Genomic DNA, 20913 nt, shown 5'->3' with positions numbered 1-20913 from the left:
AATATATAAAAGACCTTATGCCTTTTTGGGTGGTGCTTAATAAACTTTAAACCCGTAAATAAACTCCGATGAACTGTAATAAAGTGCTCTCACCTTCATTACTGCCATATCCAGTATCACTCTGGAGTCTTTAAGCTGGATCACAAACAGTTTTTACTTGTATATCCTTGAGTAGCATATTTTTAGCACAACCTCTGTTTTGTATTGTCCCATTGTATTGATATTCATTCACTAAGCAGTCCGGTGTGAAATGATTTGTGCAGACATAAACGAATTTCGACAGAACTGAGGGAGCATTTTCCTGGAAAACCAAGTTAATTCACCTACTTATCAGCAGCTCAGATTTAGGGAGTAAATGGAGAGAGCTATGTGGATTAATCCATCCAGCTACAGAACACCTAAAACGCTTGGGAGACATTCTTGTCAGTGCAGCAATGGCGGACACACTGTGAACACGCTCAGGGCGGTTCTATGTTCAAACATTAGTGTCTGTCAACATTTGTGGGCGGGGCCTGTGGCTTTTGTGACGTCACACTGCCAGGGATCTGGAAACGACTTGTTCTGAGACACTGCTTATGATTTATGGGGATTAAAAAAAAAGGAGTGTGTGGATTTTTATCACTATAGGGTGGTTGTGTGCACACGCTGCCAACACACATTTATGTCCAAACACCATGCAAAAGTGAATTTTGCTTAATAGGTCCCCTTTAATGCACAGGAACCAACAAGTTAGAACAGTATGGCTGAGCTTCTGTTTACCATATTTGAGTGCTCTATGTACTGTATGTGCATTGCTCAGTGTATATGTGTGAATTAAAGCCTAAATTAAATCTGTTCATCATATACTGTAAAAGATCAGTATACTTGGATTAAACTTTGACACTTCAAAAAGTTTATAAAGTAATCCATATGACTTGATTCATATGGATTACTTTATAAACTTTTTGAAGTGTCAAAGTTTTAGTAGAATGGACTTCCATTTTCCATCTTCCAGATTCCATTCAAAATATATACATTTGTGTTTCAAAGATGAACAAAAGTCTTATGGATTTGGAATGACATGAGGGTGAGTAGATGGTGACAGAATTTTCAGTTTTTGGTAAACTATCCCTTTAACATCCCCTGCTATCTGTCTATGAGAAAGTACAACAACACCCTGCAAAATTGCTCCTTTTGCGATTCATGCAAGAAAGTATGATGTACTTACATCAAACAATAAAAACAATGTAATTAATGTGTTCATAGTGTATTGCAAAACACTTTTGCTGCTATCGAGGTGGGATACGGGTAAAGTTAGGGACAGGTTTGGTCGTATGGGTAGATTTAAGGGTGGATTAAGGTGTAAGGGATGGGTCAACAATGTAATTATAAATATAATTACATGAAGGTACAATGTAAAAAACATGAATGTACACAATGTGCATTGTATCAAATGATTAATTTAAATGCAGGTACATAGTAGTTAAGGCCAACTAATATAAAGTGGGACCGAAAGTACTTCATAAAGATGAAAAAAATGTAAATTTTTGGGTGAACTATCCCTTTAAAGGTGATAAAGAGGATCTTTTCGTCGACTGAGAAACCAAAGACTGTTACTGAGTTTTTGAAATGAGTGCATGCGTAAGAACAGCCCCCCTTCCTTTCGAGGGAACGCCTCCCAAAACTCGTGCACGAGTATTGGAACACGAGTGTTTACCACCGGCATTCGCTGTGTCGTGTTAGTGGATTCATTATGTCGGACTCACCGCAGGTAACTCATAATCTGCAGTTGTTACTCCTGTCTCCGGACAAAAACATTGCATGCGGCGCCTGTGGAGTGTGGAAAGTTACTGGAGCGCGCAGCCGCGCTCGTCTCTCACAAGGAACGTCATGGCAGTGATAGACAAGCCAGAGGGCCAATCGTTTACGCGATCATTGGCTGATGTTTTTAAGGTCCTACCTCGTGCACAGATGATGTATATTAATATTATTCCTTTCAGTGCACCTAATAAATAGTGTTTTATCAGTTAGTAAAGACAGTTTCAAGTAATATTGCAAAAATGTATAAAACAAAACATCCTCTTTAGCACCTTTAACTCTCTCACACACACTCACATATATTCAAATCCCAAATCCATCTTGAGAAGCCTGATAAGCTCATATGCTATTCCAGGCATGACAGATTATTTCCTCTGTTCATTTACGTCAGTCAGAAGTCGCACATAAGCACACATCTAATCAAAGCCATTCATATTAAAACATATCAGCCCTTCTTGCAATCAAGATTCAAATGCAGTTTTTGCCAAATCCTTTTTAAAACCCTACTTACAATTACAACATCCAAATTCTGGTAATGTTTCTTCTAAACTGCTAATAAGATGCTCCTCTGAGAAATTCAGATAATAGTATGATCCTGTCAGTAAATCTGGAGGCTGAGGAGATTTATTATCCACCTCCAAGCATCAGTGAGGCAGAGTAATATGTTCAGCGACTCATGCAACCTCCCAGCGAAACATCTGCAGTCCGCAGGTGCCCCATCGTCATGGGAACCGCTGTGCCCATCAAGGCCAGGTTACTAATACAGCCTCACCCGCCCTGAAAACACGTGTCCGTCTTGAGACTAAAACTGGTATCAATGGCATTCAAAAGCAGTGTGCCTGTGCAAACATCTTAAGCGCCTGAAGTGACAGTCTGATTCGCTTGTCTTATCGTGTGCTGAATCTGAGCAATTCAAGCAGAACAGCAAACTCAGCCTTTGCGGGGGCTTACTGAGGTCATGACTGGAGAATAGAGGCTGTCCATCTCCGCGTCTCGCTCTGAGCCAGTGCCTTCTGGGAGCAAGATGACACCCAGCTTCTGAAGGATGGACCTGAGAAGACAAAATGGCCTCAATTAACCGTGACTAATGGGATATTCCTTTAGGTTATTCATCCAAACAAATAAGAACATGGAGAAGACTTAAAGGGGCCATATAATGCACTTTCCCTGATGTCTACTTAGAGACAACGTCAGAATTTAGGGTGTGTCTTAATCCCTGCAATGTTTTATTTCCTGCTTAGAAATTCCCAGAATGCACTGTAAAAACCTGCAAGGCTACTGACTATACTGAGTTGCAGGAAATGTCATCATAACTTCATCAGAGTCTTTCAAGTCAGGATGGGCAAAATGTATGAAGTCAAGCTTTTCTTTTGTTTCTAATCAAACAACTGTTCAAAGGTTTGGGGTTAGTGAGAAGTTTTTGAAAGAAGTCTTTCATGTTCACGAATGCTGCATTTATGTTACTAATAATACAGTACAAACAAACTTTTGTAACTAACAGTACAGTACAAACAAACATAACTTTTGTATTTTAAAATTTAATTTATGATTTATGTGACGGCAAAACTTAAAGCTGCAGTCCGTAACTTTTTTTGGTTAAAAATGATCAAAAGTAAATTTTTGAGCAAGTACATAACCAGCCAGTCTTCAAAACTATGTCATTATCTTAGCTCAATTCACAACAGTAAGCTTGTAATAATGTTTTATAATAAGAGCGACATGGTGGATTTCCGCGGGAAATTCGAGCATGCAGCAGTTTGTCTGTGTATCATTACGTCACGTCCGTAAACAGAAAGGAAGGAGTCCCGTCCAGGCTAGTCGATTTTATCATGTGAGGATGCTGCTGGTAGCGGCACATTTATAGCCTTTTCTCACAGCAGCTGAAATAATTAAACTTATTTTGATGGTGGATTGAAATCCAGAAAGGTCCAAATGACAATCATCAGTGAAAACTGGAGATTCACCCATAGTCAAAAAGCAAAAGACTTTGGACTGTGGAGTGGATACAGAAATTGAAATCTACAGGTAACGCTAATATACACTAAATACAGTCACGCAATGCTGATGTTGTTAACAGTAACAATTTGAGAACAATATAACAGTAATAATAATTTGCACGGTTTGGCATGATCCGAGCTAAGCGATCGTTAGATTTAATCATCATTGGCAGCGCAATTTATTGTAGGCCTAATGCTTTTTTCCCCTCAGTTGGTCAGAACAAAAGTGGTAGACATGTTACTTACTTGTTCAGATGATATTTTCCAGTGAAAATTCTTATATTGGTCATTCTTTCAAGATGTAGAATCTGTGATTCTGAAGTGCAGTATCTACACCGGTGCGGTGATTGATAGCAAACATTAGATTCATCCGCGCTGACGAGCTGTGCCGAGTCACAACGCACATACAGATATCTATTCCGCATATGACTGCAATTGCAGGTTTCAAACAGAGATGGCGACAAAGAGGAAAAATCGCAGACTGCAGCTTATCATTACTCTAGTCTTCAATGTCACATGATCCTTCAGAATTGCTGCTTAAATCTTTTGCAATATTGAACTAATGTACAAACATCTGTTTTGTTTAATATCCAAATTCTGTTATGTATGTACATTTCCTGCTTTGTTTAATATAAACAAAGGCAGGACAAGCACATATTTCATAATGGCACTTTATGAGATACTTTCTAACACCTACAACAAAGGTGTCAGAAATGTTGATGAATACCAGCTACGTTTTAATGCACGACCCTTATAATTGTGTCGCCGGCAGATCGCAGGTAATTGAGTCATGAGTAGACTGTTGTTTAGTGGATAAGGTCCTTGCTTGTGCCTGAAATTGTGTTTACTGATTCATCCATGTAAAATGACCATTTTCCACTTTTTTTTTTTTTTTTTGCTGCTGTATTGTTATGAATTAAGAATCCAGAAACCAGCAAAATTCAAAAGGTCTGGGAAGCTTAGCATTGAGAATAGAAATGGAAATCATAAAGAAATCAACGAGTCTTGATCCAACGCCAATTTCTTGTACTGATTCTGGTTCCCTTAACGATTCCATTAAGAATTCTTTTAGTACTTGAAGTGGGTTAGTGCAGTTCAGTAAATCAAGAACTGCACCAACTCATAAGGCCAATCAACAAGTCTTTTTATTATTCCACCTCACACAGTCATCAGATTCAATTCAGACTAAGCTCACAACACCTCTAGAACATAAATTTGGTAGCAGCACATAACTGACATTTAATGACACAACAGCAGGAAACACTGTCAAGAGAATTTTAGTGGAAATGGGCCCAGGGCCCACTAGGGGGCCTCAGCAAACCTCAAAGGAGGCTGAAAGATTACTTAAAGGATTAGTCCACTTTTAAATAAACTTTTCCTGATAATTTACTCACCCCCATGTCATCCAAGATGTCCATGTCTTTCTTTCTTCAGTCGAAAAGAAATTAAAGTTTTTGATGAAAACATTCCAGGATTTTTCTCCTTATAGTGGACTTCAATGGGCACCAAACAGTTGAAGGTCAAAATTAGTTTGAAAAAAAATTGAAAATTATATAAGTTTTAACCAGAAATGCTCATCTTGAACTAGTTCTCTTCTTCTTCTCCTCTATTAGAATTCCAGCAGTGTAGGCGCTGCTAAATGTAATACTGCCCTCCACAGCCCAAAGTTTAAACTAATTTTTATATGCACTATGCTAGTTCAATAGTATATAACAATTAATTCAAACTTTGAACTTAAATGTTCAAGATGAGCATTTGAGAATTTTCAATTTTTTTCAGAAAATGAGCGATGGTTTCACTAGATAAGACCCTTATTTCTCATCTGGGATCATGTTGAACAATTTGAAGCTGCAGTGAACCTAATTTTGACCTTCAACTGTTTGGTGCCCATTGAAGTCTACTATAAGGAGAAAAATCCTGGAATGTTTTCATCAAAAACTTTAATTTCTTTTTGACTGACGAAAGAAGGACATGGACATCTTGGATGACATGGGGGTGAGTAAATTATCAGGAAAAGTTTATTTAAAAGTGGACTAATCCTTTAAATGGACATAAGTTAATAATTTATTAGTAGTATCTTAAAATAATCTAAATTAAAATTCTTAAAAAAACCTGAAACTGAAATAATATTGTTTCCCCTTTTGTTGTTTCTATTCAAGAACATATAGTTCCTGTTACTTCTGGAATGACCAAATGAATTGTGGTATATAAAAATACTCCTAGTTTGTGTGAATAAACTTTGAAAACAAGCAGCTTTGAACAGATAAAAGTATTTTAGCCTATAATGGGGGCTTCAAATATTTTGTGGGACAATGAGGTGCCTTTAAGTCGAAAAGGTTGAGAACCACTGGTCAACAACATATTTGACTCTCCTTTCAAAAGAGCAAGAACAATCATGTTTGTTTGTTTTGTTCCCCAGTGAATTTGAGGCACATTTTCTTTTTTTTTTTAGAAAATGCAAAGTGTGAACTTTTCATTAAATTTGTATTCATGTGTGCTCCACATCCAGTGACAATCAATCAAGCATTGCACCATAAGCATATCATAAATACATTAACAATTACTGACAGGGCAATTTGTATAAACAGCTATTAAGTAATTATTGATGTAGCCTTGTAAACAAAGCAAACTTCCCCATGGCCTGGAGTCGAAGTCTTCCGTTACCTGCAGGAGGAAACTATTTACCCCCACCACTCCCTCGCCGCGGTCGACTGCCGTTTCCAGCACTCTATGTCATGATTCTTTAAGAATTGTACGTTTCATTACTCACCAAACCATTATGCCCTGTTAAATGCGTACAGGTGCTTCCGTTGGTTGTGTAACAGACTGAATAAGTGCACTGCGCTTTGGAAACTGCTGTGCTTGCACCAAACTAGAAAAAACTTCTTTTTAACAATAGCAGTGCGGCTGACACAGAGCTGCGATGTAAATTTACACTATTAGAGGGCAGGTAGGGAAATGAACTGTGGGGGTACATGGTAAGAAGATTTCTAAGCAAACTATGCAACTGTGGGTGCTCCATGGTGAGTGTTTTGAATTCTGAGCATGTGTATGTATATACCTTAGCCAGGTCTGTCGGACGTGGGTTGGATAAATGGTGTAGGGAACCCTCAAGTTGTGGCAGAAAAGAGTCAGACAAATGAGAGCTTGATCGATGCTGCTCTGGCGAACACACACATAGACCATCGGTGCCTTCTACACACACGGACAAAATTAGAGGACACTTCAGCGCAGGGAGAAATAAAGTTCAGTGCTAAGTGTGCACTTGAGAATGAACCTGTAAATGAGCTGTTTTTGTACTTCAGAAAATAGCACTTTGTGTTTCTAGACCCTTTGTACCAACTGTGCTAATATCCCCAAACTGGTGCCTTCTTATTTAACAAACACTGAGACCCAAGAGCACAGGTTAAAGTCCACAATAGCCCTATGACAGCAAAAACATTGTTCATCTTAACACAACAACATCTCGAAGGATTAGTTCACTTCAGAATTAAAATTTCCTGATAATTTACACACACCCATGTCATCCAAGATGTTTGTCTTTCTTTCTTCAGTTAAAAAAGAAATTAAGGTTTTTGAGGAAAACATTACAGGATTTTTCTCCATATAGTAGACTTCAATGGCTACCAACGGACTGAAGGCTTGCTTAGAATTACTTCTGTTTTTCGCCCAAAGTTTGCATTTCTCCTTGTGTACCAATTTACTCAATGCCTCCATGCCTCCATGAGTAAATTGGTACACATTTTCAATGGTCGCACATTTTTCTGAAGAACAAATGATGTTGAAACTTGAAATGGATCTCGTTTTTTCTATCAACACAATTGAACATTACTGTCTGAGTGCCATAAATAGTATTTTTTCAAAGCCTGTGTGCCTGTAATTCTAATGGTGCGTTCACATCAGACGCAACTTGCGCGAATAAATCGCCCTAAACGCTCAATTCGCGCCGCCTCATTCGCACGAATAGCGTCACAGGATGTCTATTCGCGTCTTTGGATTGACTTAACATGTAAATCGCTCGCGCTTAACGCTTCATTTGCATCTGGTGTGATCGCACCATAAAAGTATTAAAGATATCTCAATATCTGTCTATATTCTCATTCTTAATAAACTAAAATAAGAGGAGTCTGCTTGGTGTTAAAGCCTTCGTTGCTAGATGGGCAACAATGAAACGACACCCAAAACTGGAATAGTTTTACAGGCGGAGGCCACTGATATTTTTTATATCTACTCTTTTCTGACTGTTTTTCAGTAGTTTTGCATTTGGCATTGGGCAGTGTCACTACTGGTAGCATGAGGCGATAACTAGACCCTACAGAGGTTGCACATGCAGTCCAACTCCTCCAGGATGGCACATCAATACGTGCCATTGCCAGAAGGTTTGCTGCGTCTCCCAGCACAGTCTCAAGAGCATGGAGGAGATTCCAGGAGACAGGCAGTTACTCTAGGAGAGCTGGACAGGGCCGTAGAATGTCCTTAGCCCATCAGCAGGACCAGTATCTGCTCCTTTGTGCAAGGAGGAACAGGATAAGCACTGCCAGAGCCCTACAAAATGACCTCCAGCAGGCCACTGGTGTGAATGTCTCTGACCAAAAATCAGAAACACACTTCATGAGGGTGGCCTGAGGGCCCGATGTCCTCTAGTGGGCCCTGTGTTCACTGCCCGGCACAGTGGAGCTCAACTGGCATTTGCCATTTAACTCCAGAATTGGCAGGTCGGCCACTGGCGCCGTGCTTTTCAGATGAGAGCAGGTTCACCCTGAGCACAGACGTGAAAGGGTCTGGAGAAGCCATGAAGAACGTTATGCTGCCTGTTACATTGTTCAGCATGAACGGTTTGGTGGTGGGTCAGTGATGGTCTGGGGAGGCAAATCCATGGAGGGACGCACAGACCTCTACAGGCTAGACAATGGCACCCTGACTGCCATTAGGTATCGGGATGAAATCCTTGGACCCATTGTCAGACCCTACACTGGTGCAGTGGGTCCTGGGTTCCTCCTGGTGCACGACAATGCCCGGCCTCATGTGGCGAGAGTATGCAGGCAGTTCCTGGAGGATGAAGGAATTGATACCATTGAATGGCCCCCACGCTCACCTGACCTAAATCCAATAGAGCACCTCTGGGACATTATGTTTCAGTCCATCCGACGCCGCCAGGTTGCACCTCAGACTGTCTATGAGCTCAGTGATGCACTGGTCCAGATCTGGGAGGAAATATCCCAGGACAGCATCCATCGTCTCATTAGGAGCATGCCCCGACATTGTCAGGTATGCATACAGGCACGTGGGGGCCATACAAACTACCGAGTACCATTTTGAGTTGCTTCAATGAAATTTCATAGCATCAGCATAATGGACTAGCCTGAGGCATAATTTTTCACTTTGATTTTTGGGGTGTCTTTGAATTCAGTCCTCTATAGGTTGATCATTTTCATTTCCATCAAACAATGTGGCATCCTTTCATTCCTAATGAAAGGATAGAGCCCTTTAAAGCTGCATTGAAACTGCAATTTGGACCTTCAAATCAATGAAGTCCACTATATGGAGAAAAATCCTGGAATGTTTTCCTCAACAACCTTAATTTAATTTCGATTGAAGAAAGAAAGACATACTGTAAACATTGTGGATGATGTGAGGGTGAGTAAATCATCAAGAATTTTTAATTCTGAAGTGAACAAATCCTTTATGTATTCTACCCAAAATATTCCACCATAAAGTATGTATGCCTAGAATACAGAGACTCAATTTCAAAAAACTTCAGTTGCAAAAAACTGTTGTTCACTAGAGATAGAAAAAAAAAAAAATTACAAAATATGAACAGCTTATAAAAATAAAATTAAAATATAAAATCACACCAGCGGGAAGCAGTGCTAATGGGAAGACTAATTAAAAGTAAACTCACCAACTTCATCACTTTGTGTCAGATCAAAATCAAACATGAAATGACTGATGGGTTTTTTTAGTGAGCAATCAGTTAGATAAAAATTAAAAGGTACATCTCAGTGTCTTTGACCATCATGACATCTGCAGTGTTTACCGAGCTTTGATGACTGATGATCTGAAAATAAGATGTCTATTAAAAAAAACTGAGAAATTAAAAGAACAAATCATCTACACTCACATGAGATACTCATGTCAGCCTAAAAATATATATTTAAAACAAGGCAACAATGCTGATAATGAATAGGATTTTTGCATTATACAGGTGCTGGTCATATAATTAGAATATCATCAAAAAGTTGATTTATTTCACTAATTCCATTCAAAAAGTGAAACTTGTATATTATATTCATTCATTACACACAGACTGATATATTTCAAATGTTTATTTCTTAAAATGTTGATGATTATAACTGACAACTAAGCAAAATCTCAAATTCAGTATCTCAGAAAATTAGAATATTACTTAAGACCAATACAAAGAAAGGATTTTTAGAAATCTTGGCCAACTGAAAAGTATGAACATGAAAAGTATGAGCATGTACAGCACTTAATACTTAGTTGGGGCTCCTTTTGCCTGAATTACTGCAGCAATGCGGCGTGGCATGGAGTCGATCAGTCTGTGGCACTGCTCAGGTGCCACAGACTGATCGAAGATGCGATATGCCAGACCCAACAATGCAGAAGAGCTGAAGGCCACTATCAGAGCAACCTGGGCTATGAGAGGTCTGGCATATCGCATCTTCCTCTTCACAATACCCCATAGATTTTCTATGGGGTTAAGGTCAGGCGAGTTTGCTGGCCAATTAAGAACAGAGATACCATGGTCCTTAAACCAGGTACTGGTAGCTTTGGCACTGTGTGCAGGTGCCAAGTCCTGTTGGAAAATGAAATCTGCATCTCCATAAAGTTGGTCAGCAGCAGGAAGCATGAAGTGCTCTAAAACTTCCTGGTATACGGCTGCGTTGACCTTGGACCTCAGAAAACACAGTGGACCAACACCAGCAGATGACATGGCACCCCAAACCATCACTGACTGTGGAAACTTTACACTGGACCTCAAGCAACGTGGATTGTGTGCCTCTCCTCTCTTCCTCCAGACTCTGGGACCCTGATTTCCAAAGGAAATGCAAAATTTACTTTCATCAGAGAACATAACTTTGGACCACTCAGCAGTCCTTTTTGTCTTTAGACGCTTCTGACACTGTCTGTTGTTCAAGAGTGGCTTGACACAAGGAATGCGACAGCTGAAACCCGTGTCTTGCATACGTCTGTGCGTAGTGGTTCTTGAAGCACTGACTCAGCTTCAGTCCACTCTTTGTGTATCTCCCCCACATTTTTGAATGGGTTTTGTTTCACAATCCTCTCCAGGGTGCGGTTATCCCTATTGCTTGTACACTTTTTTTCTACCACATCTTTTCCTTCCCTTCGCCTCTCTATTAATGTGCTTGGACACAGAGCTCTGTGAACAGCCAGCCTCTTTTGCAATGGCCTTTTGTCTTGCCCTTCTTGTGCAAGGTGTCAATGGTCGTCTTTTGGACAACTGTCAAGTCAGCAGTCTTCCCCATGATTGTGTAGCCTACAGAACTAGACTGAGAGACCATTTAAAGGCCTTTGCAGGTGTTTTGAGTTAATTAGCTGATTAGAGTGTGGCACCAGGTGTCTTCAATATTGAACCTTTTCACAATATTCAAATTTTCTGAGATACTGAATTTTGGATTTTCCTTAGTTGTCAGTTATAATCATCAAAATTAAAAGAAATAAACATTTGAAATATATCAGTCTGTGTGTAATGAATGAATATAATATACAAGTTTCACTTTTTGAATGGAATTAGTGAAATAAATCAACTTTTTGATGATATTCTAATTATATGACCAGCACCTGTATATACTGAATCTTTCAAACTGTCTTTTCGTGGAGTTAAACTGAGTGGTGCAGAAATGTATTAGTGCTATTCAGGTGGGCGGCAAGTATCTGATCTGCAAGTGAGCTCAATACTTTCAGGAGTCATGCACATAGACTGAGGCCAAAGATATGATTTCTGGTTGTGCTGCAGAATGCATGTTTAATTGCTTATAAAATCAGACGCTTGATAAGGTCTAATCGGTTCTCTGATATTTTGTTTCATATTACACTTGCACCAAATGAAAGAATCACACAATCAAATGCTACAAAAAGCTTTCAAAGTGTGCTTTTACTTCCATATAAAGGATTATGTGTGACCAAAAGCCTGAGGTGGAAAACCTGACTGCAATAAAAATAAATGTGTAAACAGGATAAATGGAGCAATAGGTTGAGAGAGGGAGAAAGAGAGAAGCACACACAAAAAGAGCATTTTGATATAGAGAGCAGCCTTCAGCTTCATATATTTAAATCGCAATATCATACAGTGAAATCGAGAATAACTGAGTTTGGGTCAGAAAAAAAAACTGCAAATGTAAAAAAATATATATAAAAAAGAGGAACTTGAAGAGAAATAGCAGTGAAGAACAGCAGCAGTAAAGGCTAATGAAAAATAGGAAGAATGAAAGCACGCGATCCATGAACCACAGGATGCCTACAGGGAAGGAAAGTGGGTGATATGAGAAAATGGGGTGAAGAAATAAAGGCTGGATATGTGGTTACCAGTCGTGTAGCACGGTGTAAAGCTGCCAGCTGGTTGAGGTTGATCTGTACATTGCAGAACATTAAACTGAAGAACTTCAGCAGCATCCAGCTCACCATCCTGAAAGAGAGTTTGGGGAGACATCAATTGAAAAAGTTCAAAATATCTATCTGCAGAGGGATACAGTAATTGACGTGACAGCAGTGTCCTAAAGAATGTCACGCTGCCCTTCATTAAAAGCTATACTATATTTTAAGTTCTTTGCAATCATATAGAGCAGTTATGCAGCCTTCAGGACCTCATATTAATTAAAAAGCTACATGGAATATTTATAAAAAATAAAAATAAAAATAAAAAACACCTCAAAGACGATTGAAATGCTGAAAATACTTGTACAAATGAGTTCACGTGGTCCCAAGTTTTAATGAGGTGAAAATTTCTTCATTTGACAAATCTTTGAACTTTTCAAAATCCAAAAATTGGATTTTAAATCTCAGATTTTCACTGTGGAACTTTGCATCTTACCAAGGGATATTTTTAACCTAAAGAAAGGTTGAACATTTTTCCATTTCTGTTACAATTTGAATGCTGAACATTCTATTAGTTAAGTTTAAAAAAAATAAAAAAATAAATCCACCTTCAAACATTAAGCGGTTCTGGCTGAATTAATTGCAAAAGGATGAAAAAGTGATATGCTTTCAGAATGAGAATTACGTTCAGACCTGAGTAAGTTGGGGGAGATGAAGGTCTGTGTGAGGGCCAGAAGTCTGCCTAAATGACCTCTGACATCAGGCATCACCAGTTCCATCATCTTGGTTTCATCTGGGGAACATGCCGTTACCAGAGCCTGCCTCACTCTGGATAAAGACACACACAGAGTCACAGGACAACAGACCGCAGAGTAAACAAAGAGGATATTGTGTGATGGATCATCACATAAACACCACACAAACACACCACTTATGCCTGCAGAGTGGAAAAACACACCAATGCTGTTTGGGACTATAAAAGGTTATTTAAATGTTAGGGCCCAAATTGGGTTAGGTGAATAGCGGGAGGGTGTGGTAGAAGGGTTGAACCAAGGTGAGAAGCAAAAAGAAAAGTTAGCTTGGCATATGTGGCATACGGTTGACAACAACATTAAAATGAATGCCATTCCAGTAGGAATGAGACTTAATTGTCCAATAGTGCTCTGCTGAATTGTTTTTGAATGCAAGAATGCATCTTATGTAAACGTATCCAGTCAGGGTCAGGTGACTGTAACTGTTTACAGGGCTTCATGACCGATTAGTCTTTCAAGCAACCCACTGACTAGTCCAAAACTTTGGACTTTTAGACCTTACCAAAGGTTCATTTTTGAACCTTTAAATTTCTGCTACATTTTGAATTCTGAGATCATTTTATTGACACATATTTATTCCATTGCAATTAATTTTGTTGACAGCCATCATTTTTAACAGTAAAGACAGTAAATTGACAGTTTTGTGAGTGCAGTGTTTTGTTGTATTTGTATTTTATGTTAATATTATCTGTCAAGACTGTTCCGAAAAAAAATAGTGTAATAAGTATTATACAAATTACATTTGAAATTAACTGAAATTATTATTATTATTATTTTTTTTTTTTAAATCTAAATGTACACTAGCAATTGGTAGACAAAAAAAATAGTTGTTTAATTATTTTACCTAATTATTTTTTAAATATTTTACAAATAATATTTTAATAATACGCTTTGGTTTTAGAGCAATAATAAAATAAAAGCCAATTAGTTAACTTACGAAACATGTCTTTACAACACCATGTTTACTATTTTGTCTAAGACAGTATAAACTGGTCTTTATGCTGCATTTATATTTTACACTACAAAAATAACCATGGCATAGTTTAAGTATCTGCATCTGTTTGATTTTATTTTAAAGGGGTCATGAATTGAGAAATCAACTTTTCCTTGAGCTTTTGGGATATATGAGGTCATAGTACTTTAAGAATACCCTTTAAGTTTCAGAACTGAAAACTTCCTTGTTTGTCCAATAAAAGCTTATTTTGACACCAGGCCCAATGAATGACTCATCCTGGAATGTGCGGAATCTGTCACAGATAGTTAAAACGCCGCCTCCGCAGAAGAAATCAACACCTCCATCACTGCAACGTTAGACCCGTCTACTGGCGTGTTAGTGAGATGAGGAGAGAAGAGCGAAACAGGACTAAAAATAACATTACCTTTCAAAGGATCCAAATGCTAGGAATATGGTTATTTATTTTCAACAATGTGAACATCTCAGTTGAGCTTTATTTATTTGTATTCAGTACATTTCACTGTAGATTCTTTTGTAAATCAATCGCATTTCAGCGCAGGCTTTGCAAACAGACTTTTATGATATGAACTCGACAGTAATGCAACAACATGTAAGTAACTGTATTCATTCTAATGCCTGATCTGATATGTAATGATTCATGTACAGTCAGATGTTCTTTGTCTATTTGTCAGTAAATCAAGCCAGTGACTAACGGTCAACTTCACATTGTTTCTCTTAGTAGGATGAAAATAATCTGTTATACAAATGGTGATTAAATTATATATAGGAAGCAATCAAAGAACGCTCCATTTGCAATTGCTGGAGCTGTCAATCAAACAGTTTATCAGTGACTGAGTTCTGGATTCGCGCAAAAACTCTGGTTTTATTTAAACAAACTCTTAGTTACATAGAGTTTGCACTGTTAGTTATGATGAAAGCATTCGTTAGTGTGCAGAAATTGAGTTGCAATGACGGGATCACTGCTTTCATGCACTCAACAACATGTCTGTTAATGTTCATCACTGCAACCTTTCACGCCACCATCTAAATATAATGCCATGAATTTAAGTGTAATGTTAAAATCCAAGGGTTCCCAAACACATTCCTGGAATCTCCCCAGCACTTGACACATCCATTTCAGGTCTTGGCATATTGACTAATGAGCTGATTATCTGAATCAGGCGTGTTTGATTAAGGAGACATGGAAAACATGCAGTGTTGGGGACGCTTCAGGAATGTGTTTGAGAACCCCTGCTATAATCAGCACTTTTCACGATTAGTTAACCTTGAGAGCTGTAATAGTAAAAACATGCTAAAAGTTTAAGAGAGTAATACTTAGCTATTTTATATTGCAAAGATGTTAGCCAATCACAGCAGTGGGCGTTTACACTGAAGTCTCACAGTAGACACGCCCCTTAAAACAGAGCGTTCAAATAAGTGGGCTAAAATCAGGGTAGGAAAAATGCCTTTTATTTCTAAATTATGACAATTTTTGATGCAAAAAGCATACTAACAATATAAGTGCACACCAGGAAACATTATAAACATGACCCCTTTAAGTAATCTTATTTTAAAAATGCACTCGTTCAAAATCTTGAGAATCAAATCTGTCAAATGTGTAAATTGAATCAGTTATTCATCAAGTATATTTGTTCGTTTATATTAAAAACATGTAATCCAAAAGGATGAAATATGCAATTTAAATACATAAATCCAAATATTAGGCCTATTTTCTTTTTTTTTTTTTAAATGTTAGAAAGGTATCTCTCAAAGGAAATTATTATATTTGAAATTCCCTGGAATCTAAAAGGTTGAAAACCCCTGTACTGGTCGGTATTGAAAATATGTAGGTTTTTACATCTCTGCATGCGAGCTAATGTAATGTCAGATTAAATGGCTACCAATCTTCTATATTAACAGAGAAGAAAGACAACCGAATTAAATCTCAATGGAAGCGGGAGTGCCTCTCAATCCTCAAATGAATCCTCTCTCACTACACGTGGCATGTCATCTAATCAAAGAAGAGTGCTCAAGCGAGCCGCACCTCTCACTGCCGTGGACTCTATGCCGCCTGTCTCCAACAGGGCTGGGGTGAACTTCACGACCACAGACAAACAGCAAACAGCACACCCTCCTTACTAACCAGCCACGGTACCTGAAAACACACACACACACATACTTCAGTCAAGTACGCTCGCTCCCTTTTACCCGATTAGCAAAATAAAAAGGAGCCCTTGTGTAAACAAATATTGTCTCACTCACCTTGGGACAATGAAAACAATCACTGACCAATCAGCAACAGGAGAATACATCATATTCTCAGCATAATCAGGCTCCAAAATGTTAATTAGCTCAACCAAATAAAGAGCAGGCTCTGATTTGTGTCTATTAATTCAAGACGAATTAAATGCTTCAGCAGGATTTCCAGAGCTCAGCTTCTGACACTTTCTAAAGTGAGGGGTGATTGAAAAGAAGATAAACTGGGTGCTCACCGACTCTGTCGCTGTGTGTTTTGATGCAGGAAAGACAAATCCCATTTATTTGGTCTAATAAAGTGTTTTCTAAGAAGTTAGAAATGCTTCTTCATGAGAGCCCTCTTTCTTTTCAGAGAAAAAATGACTGCATCACCATACGTCAGGATTTATCAGCAATGGTTTGAGGGGCCATTCAAACAGAATGCGTTTTTGTGGTTAAAACGTGAGACGCAGTCAGTGGAATGAAAAAAACATTTTGATAGCAAAACAAACCTGTGCGTGTGTGTGTGCGCGTGTGCGCAAGCACTCGTGTACCGAATACAGAATGCCACATCAAAGTTTTGAATGGAAACATGGATAAATAGATGGGTCTGTTCAATTATACCCACATTCAGATAAAACAAACTGATTATGGAGATCAAATTAACAAAATTTAATGGAAAAACACTGAAGCCATTTTTCTCAGTTATTGTCACTCCCATACATTTATTTATTTGTTTGATTCTTTGTTTTTAACGCCATGTCAGCAGCAAGGCTATCTTCATGGTGAAAAAGAATAAACAAGTTATACAATTAACAAGACTTCTAAGGTTAATACTAGACAGAAATTCTAAAATACAATCAGGTGATTTTTTTTTTTTTTAAATACATTGGTTAAACATCTTTGAATAAAACCATTGTCTATTTAGATTAAAAGCAGTTTAGGAAAATGTGGTTAATAGTCATTGTAGTTTGACAAGGAAGGCATGATAGTAGTTCTTTACCTTTTAATAAATAGCCATGTGTAAGTCTTGTATGACCTACATGGCATATAGTAAAACAAATTGATCATAGCTAGATCTGAAATGAGTAAAAAAAATAAATAAATAAGAAAAAAGGATTTAATTATTTAAAAGGAAGGATTTATTCACGTAACTTATTTCTGTGGCATTCATCCCATTCTATCTGCCACATGTTATTAATATAAGAGATTATTACTGGTCTGAGATTAGAGGGTAGAGTTTGACACTGAAATATTCAAGTTGAGTGCCTCCTTTACAGCAATGTCTGCTTTCTCGTTACCAATGTGACCTGGAACCCAGCAGAAAAAGATACTGAAGTTTTTCTAGTGTAAAAGATCTACTTTAGCTAATAAACTTATAATTATGGGATAATCATTCTTTACAGTTCAAGTGCCTGAAGGCAGGATTTTGAGTCAAGATTAAGAAATTGTGTTCTTGTCAATTTTCTATATTTTCTACAGCTAGGAGTAAAGCACAAGCTTCAGCTGTAAAGACAGAACTTTGTCCTGGGATTCGCATGCCATGACATCAATCTCCAATTATTGCTGCAGCCTATACACGATTATCCGCTTTATACCCATCTGTGAATAGAGGTCTATGGAGAGGATAATGGCATTTTAACTTCAAAAAATTCTTCTGAAATTCATGAGAGTGTGTTATTGTCTTTTTGTGTTGATTCAGGGTTGATACAATATTTGGCCTTTTCAGTTCCCAGGAAGGAATAGTGTAAAAAAAAAAAAAAAAAAAAAAAAAAGGATGACCAGGTTCTTCAAGTAAGGTTTGATCCTCCTTCCAAAAGGCCTAATATACCTCTATATTAGCCTTTTAATATTAACTATAATATAGCTCTATATCTAGCTTCATATAAATAAAGATAATCCGAGAGAAAGACTTGTAAGAAGGTTGGATTTCTTTTGTTTGCTTTTAGTTTTACAGCATATTATAAAGCCAGTTTCAGACATCTGCTCTGTAGTGAATGTTCTCTGACTTCTGTATAAAGACTATGAGCAGGAGAGGTCCTAAAAGCTCCTAAGGCCAGACGTATCCCTTGATAATATCCAGCATTCGTATGTAAGATTTCATTGCTGAGCCATATACAATGCTTCCATAACAGACAAATCGTCTATCGCTTTCAACCAGTTACATTCGACATCAAGTCGGAATGTAACGACGAACTGGGATCTTATCTGAGATCCCCATCACCTTTGAGTGTAAACCAAACGAGCTAATGCACATCAACAAGCAAGATTGGCATTGCGAGCTCCGCCCCGCAGTGCAGGTATAAAGGCGGAAGTGGGAGCAACGCACATTCAGCTTTTTGGCTTTCGGAGTTGAGTGGCTCAATTGTCATCAATTGCATCTCGCAAGTCATCTGAGAGTGTTAATTCTATGAGTCTGTTCTTTGGGAAGAAGCCTCTTCTACCGGTGTTGGTGTGACGCTGCAGAGGTGCTCGTGATCTCAGCATTTCCTGCTGTTCATGCAGCATTGAGAAAGAGTGTTGTTGTGCCTTCAATGAGTTATTGCTCTAACAGTAGAGAAAGAGTATTGTTGCACCTTCAATGAGAGTGAGTGCACACTGCAGGCTGCACTATTTCCTATTTTGCGATGCAATTGTGTCCAAAGCCCGCTACCTCCTGGAGGGGTAATCCGTGTCTCCCATCCAAGGCCTGCAAGTTCTTGTCCATTCTCAAAGGCAAGGCTTACAGAGCTGCTGGACAGGCTGCCTCTGCCCTGCATCCTTCTGGTCTACCAGGCAAGGCTTATAAGGTCAGGTGATGTCCGCTCTGGCAGTCCTGGAACGCCATCTCTGGCTGAACCTGGCAGACATGCGGGAGGCCGACAAGTATCGGTTCCATCTCCCAGGCCGGTCTTTTCGGCGATGCAGTCGAGAAGCAGACAGAGGTGATCAAACATATCCTGCTCCGGTGGCCAACTGCTGCTTCCACCTGACCGCCGGGTGCAGTCCCTCTGCCGGCTCGTCGCAAAGGGCACCTCCCTGCAACTGCCTCCGCTCCTGCTCAGCCTCAGCAGCAGCCTCCACCCAGAGCTAGCGGCCCTGAGATGGGTGACCCAGATATGGAGGGGAGAGCTCTTCAGGACATGATGACTGCATCACTCCCTGTGTACAGTGTACGCTTCGAGGATGCAACCAATCCTTCTCACGCACCCTCTGCCCAATCGTGGAACCAGGCAAGTGTTGCAATGCACACTCAGGGCCGCTATGCCACCGAGTCTGGCCATGTGTTTCAATTCGCTGCCCCACTGCAGGTACATCTGTGGTCCTGCTTGTACAGTTTCTAGGGGCCTGGCTATCACTCCCTAGCCCGTCTCGCTGACTCACCCGGACCATCAGACTCAGCTATGCGATTCAGTTCGCCTGGCATCCACCGGTCTTTAGGGACATCCAGTTCACCTCTGTGCTGGCCAGCGATGCTCCTGTCTTACAATCTTTTGATGAAGCTGAGTGGTCGCCTGTGCAATTACTGCATTTTGATGGTTTTGTACAAGTTTCTGCATGCCTTTCCTCTCCATGGTTACAACAAAAAGGGGATCACTTTGTAAGGGCCATAACAGTTGATAAAGACTTAAGAATTAATCTAACAAATTTTAATTTTTTGGAAAAATATGCATTCAGCATCTGCATCATCTGAGTTCTGATCCAAAATTTGTCTTTTAGGCATTTGTTTGTTTATATGATTTGCTTTGCCAAAATCTACCAAGGGCATGTCATGACCAGCCGCTTGGTTGGATCAGGTCCTTTCAACCTCCTATCTATATGAAGTCAGAGCTTACCACATTCATCAAATACCAGGGCATCTTTCTCCACAGACACGGGTTGCTTTTACGAACAGCAAGGGTGCACAGAGCCAGGTTTTTGTGTGGTTTAGACTGACAAATAGTACCAGCGTACTTTGAGGTCAAAATGCATACCCGCTATGCAAAATGTGTACATGTTGGAAGGTATAATGAGTGACTGAAAGAATCTTTGTCATAGAATACACTTGCAGTGTTGGGGGTAACACATTAGTTACGTAATCTGATTACTTTTTTTTTTAAATAACTAGTAAAGCAATGCACTACTTTTAAATGTAACTTTACCCATAACTGTATACTGAGTTTACAATTTAAACGTTCTAGTTTCCTTTATTTTCAAGATCTGAGGTGAATTATCCATTGTCGTTTTCAGTATGGCTATAAAGATCATGCCAAATTATATGCAAACTTACATTAAATTCTTAAACTCACATTAAATTCTACATCAGAACGGCGACAAAGTATTGGCCGACGCTACACTTGAGCAGCACTACTCATGCATGTGATGCTGACGCAGGAGCAGGCCAATACTTAAGGTAAAAATACACGTGGCAACTTTTTGAGCAATGTTGCTGGGCAATGTTGCCGTCAATGGGCAACCTGATGAGACACAGGGCAACTAATCAGGGCAACAGACAGTTGGCAGCAACTAATCGGAGAGGAGCAAATCTATTGCCAACCCAATAAATACTTTATTATAAACA

The 20913-nt window shown here is 39.0% G+C and overlaps 1 protein-coding gene across 7 annotated transcripts in view; it reads right to left on the bottom strand.

Annotated features, from left to right (window-relative positions):
- The window catches only part of gpat2 (glycerol-3-phosphate acyltransferase 2, mitochondrial), an 82823-nt gene that overhangs the window by 41844 nt on the left and 20066 nt on the right, over positions 1–20913 (bottom strand). For all 7 annotated transcript variants that reach the window (XM_048210516.1, XM_048210520.1, XM_048210519.1 and 4 more), the window contains 5 exons: positions 16183–16293; positions 13065–13199; positions 12363–12462; positions 6856–6989; positions 2749–2848 (listed from right to left, as the gene is read on the bottom strand). In XM_048210516.1, coding sequence (XP_048066473.1) covers positions 2749–2848; positions 6856–6989; positions 12363–12462; positions 13065–13199; positions 16183–16293 — 580 coding nt within the window. The remainder of the gene's footprint in view (positions 1–2748; positions 2849–6855; positions 6990–12362; positions 12463–13064; positions 13200–16182; positions 16294–20913) is intronic.

This window comes from Megalobrama amblycephala, linkage group LG12, assembly GCF_018812025.1.
Source record: "Megalobrama amblycephala isolate DHTTF-2021 linkage group LG12, ASM1881202v1, whole genome shotgun sequence".
Lineage (NCBI taxonomy): Eukaryota > Metazoa > Chordata > Actinopteri > Cypriniformes > Xenocyprididae > Megalobrama > Megalobrama amblycephala.
The sequence above is the reverse complement of the archived record's forward strand: the minus strand, read 5'-3'. Positions and strand labels throughout refer to the sequence as shown.